Raw genomic sequence first — 3163 nt, 5'->3', positions numbered from 1 at the left:
AACAGCCATATCTCCCTTAAATCACCCATTTTCCTCAGAAATTATTAACAATTTTTTTTTAATTGAAAAAGTCTCTCTCACGGGTTTTAAGTGCATAGTGAAAAAAAAAAAACAAATTGGCTAAAATCACTCCGAACTGGGATGGTGAGGGGGTGGCGTGAGTGAAAAAGAAAATTATAAATTTTCATACTTTTTTCTTTTTTTCTTGAAAAAATGCTCCCATCATCCTGAAGACTGTGCTGGAAAATAAATTGGGAAAAATTCCAGTCAAAACGGAGAAATTAGAAACTTATATGGGCCGTCTGATCTGAAACTCTGTTTTCCAGAAACTCCTACCAAAAGATTTTGCTTACAAATCTCTTTGTAATCGTTATCTACACCGTTTGAAAGGTATTTGTATAAAATTTCATTAAAAATTACCCATGATCTCATTTTCCTGAAAGTTATGAGAGTAAATGTCGGGTTGTGTGAATTTTCCGAAACTCCTCTCCCGAACCCCTCGGAAGAAGTTTTTGCAACAAATCTTTACATACACTCAATCTACAGGATCTAATCGATTATTTGTTGAATGTTTCGTTAAAAAGTATCTATCTTTCTGGAAGTTATGAGGTAACAAAGTCGGCGGGGTATACATCTGTATAATTATGACAAATTTATATTGAACATATCTTTTTGGCTCTACTTATTCGTCACATAAGAAAATCAATCGAGAAAAAATAAAGGCGTCAAAATGTATGAAATAGTTTAACGTTAGAGACACATTAAGAGTCTGCTGGAAAAGTCATATATCGGTATACGATCCGAGAGAGCCTCTACATTTCAAACTGCTAGAAATAGCCACCATATCTCCATTAAATCAAATCGTATCATTTTAACAGAACAGCACATTGAATAAAGCTGGATCTAGGTAGACTGCGTTTGAGAAGAATACAGGATAGCCACAGTTAAAGTGTTTCTGATCGAGGTCTACTCGATCACAGATGATCCGTCATGAAAAAGATAAAGTGAGAGTTCTCTGCCTTGTTTAAACTGTCAATACGATTTTGTCTCCCCTTGAGTGCCATGAAATCTCCAGTTACAGAGTCACATTTTCCTTTCATTATGGTGGAAACCGAAGTTGTTGAATATCATAGCTATTGTAATTTACTGTAAGTTATCATTTCTTCGGTTGAAAATATATACCAAAACTTTACTGTACTCTGAGAACGATGGAGCAACTTAATCCGATTTCCACAGATGTTTTGCAGCAATTTAAAACTAAGGTAGAAGTAGCATCATTCACTAATATTTTTCTTTAGTCTATTTGAATGAAGTATACACATAACTATGTAGGTGTCATATATAGAGATAGATAGATAGATATTGACACTTTTTTTAAATGAAAATTCCACATCATTAATACGTTTTAATATTTCTTTTTTGTAAAATTTTATTTTAAATGATGGATGAAACCATTTCAACATATCCATGATATATATAATATCACTGTTTACAATATATAATTTTCTTGTGATTAAAAGAATTGCTCTGCATTTTCTAATGATACTAACCGGTGTGTATTAATATTTCAAGTTAAGATTGTTGATCAGGTCATATGTGTGTATATTCTTTTAATTACTTTTCATTTTTTAAATTTTTATTTGTACTTTCGCTGTAAAATTCAAAGCTAACTCTGAAATTCTCTCAACCTGCTTTTACTGTTTTTCTTTTTTCACGTTAATTGCATGGCGAGCGTCGTAGAGCAAATGAGTTCCTGGTAGAGTTCACAATCAAGCTTTAGTTCTCGGTAGCTACATCACTTCATTTACGATCTGGACTTAAGGAAGGCATGAACGTCATCCGATCTTACGTTATTGATATTATAAATTTGAAACTTTTTATTAAAGTAAAAAAAAAAAAAATTACCATTAGACATATTTGTCGTTTCACATAGCAGAAATAAAGAAACGATTACATTTTTTTATATCTTGAAAACAGTTTATAGGGTAAGTCATGACGCTTCGTAAAACCGGAGCGATGGTTTCAACTTGTCAACAGATCAGTTCTTGTTCATAAGAACTCTTATGGATACATCTGCTAGTTTCCTTTTGAACAGCTGCAAAGTGAAGGACTAATACTGGAAGTTTTAACAAATTCAGAGAAAAAGTAATGCTTTTGTGTGTTTTTTGTTGTTTACAGATGTGTAATACCATCATAGTTTATCATTATCTAGAATGATTGTTTCCCTAGCTCTCTAAGCGTGATATCTGTGTTTGCCTCGCTCTCTAAATGCTATGGCCCAGAATGAGTGTGTGCCTCGAGTGGATGCTTGCGTATCTCCCTACATGCCATTTTATGGGAAAATAGCTGTAAGTCCCCTTACCCTAAGTTGAACTTCATGATCGCCAAACAGACGACCTCTTAATATAATAAAGAATATAGGCTTTACCTACAGAAAAAAACAAAAACAAAACAATTTCATATACCAGCTAAACAGATTTATTTCGATAGTATCTAATTGAAATATGACATGATGCCTGTAACTTTATAAAAATGTCCAAATTATAAACCGTTCACTGTTATAACGTTCTGTCTTTCCTCAATGTTATTAACACTTAAGTGAACTTGAATCAAATGAAAATCGAAACTGATCATTGATAAATATGTTGACAATGATATATAAATATGGCATATGCAGGAATTCCTTTGCCAGTGGTTCTCAAAGTGGGTGATAGAAAGGTCCAGAGGGTGGCCATGCCCCCTCTAACGATAGGTGTATGGGAGGTAAAGGAGGAGGGGTAGTGGAAAATGGGTGTGTGTAAATGTGTGTGGGGGTGGCTTCAGATGAAGAGAGGTGATGAATTGAGACTATGAGGAACTGAGGAATGAAGAGAGAAAATAGATTCCTGCTCTCATGAGAGGCGGGAATCCAGGTGGGTGGCCTCTGTTCAAGGCCAGTCTGAAAACAGACAGATGTAGCGATTCACCGGTTGAGAAGAATGACTGGAGTATCATTGCTGAGTCTGATGTTCTGGAGGTGTTAGGCAAACCAGTTGGGTAAGCACTGGCCTGTTTGACCAATATACAGAGAAAGACAGAGAGAGCAGGAGATGCAGTGGGTTACATGTATGTGTATGTATATATATATATATATATATATATATATATATATATATATATATAT

At 34.3% G+C, this 3163-nt stretch overlaps 1 protein-coding gene across 2 annotated transcripts in view; it reads left to right on the top strand.

Annotated features, from left to right (window-relative positions):
- The first annotated feature begins 180 nt into the window (after positions 1 to 180).
- The window catches only part of LOC106867274 (zinc finger protein 510), a 28745-nt gene continuing 25762 nt past the window's right edge, over positions 181 to 3163 (top strand). Inside the window, exon 1 of one of the 2 annotated variants that reach the window (XM_014912103.2) lies at positions 181 to 390. Coding sequence is in view for 1 of the 2 variants with exons in the window: in XM_014912102.2 (XP_014767588.1) it covers positions 1209 to 1262 (54 nt within the window). In the remaining variant the exon portion in view is untranslated. Of the gene's footprint in view, positions 391 to 1068; positions 1263 to 3163 lie in introns of those variants that run through there. The other variant, XM_014912102.2, reaches the window with a different exon arrangement.

Source organism: Octopus bimaculoides, chromosome 20, assembly GCF_001194135.2.
Source record: "Octopus bimaculoides isolate UCB-OBI-ISO-001 chromosome 20, ASM119413v2, whole genome shotgun sequence".
NCBI lineage: Eukaryota > Metazoa > Mollusca > Cephalopoda > Octopoda > Octopodidae > Octopus > Octopus bimaculoides.
This window is presented reverse-complemented; position numbering and strand designations above follow the sequence as displayed.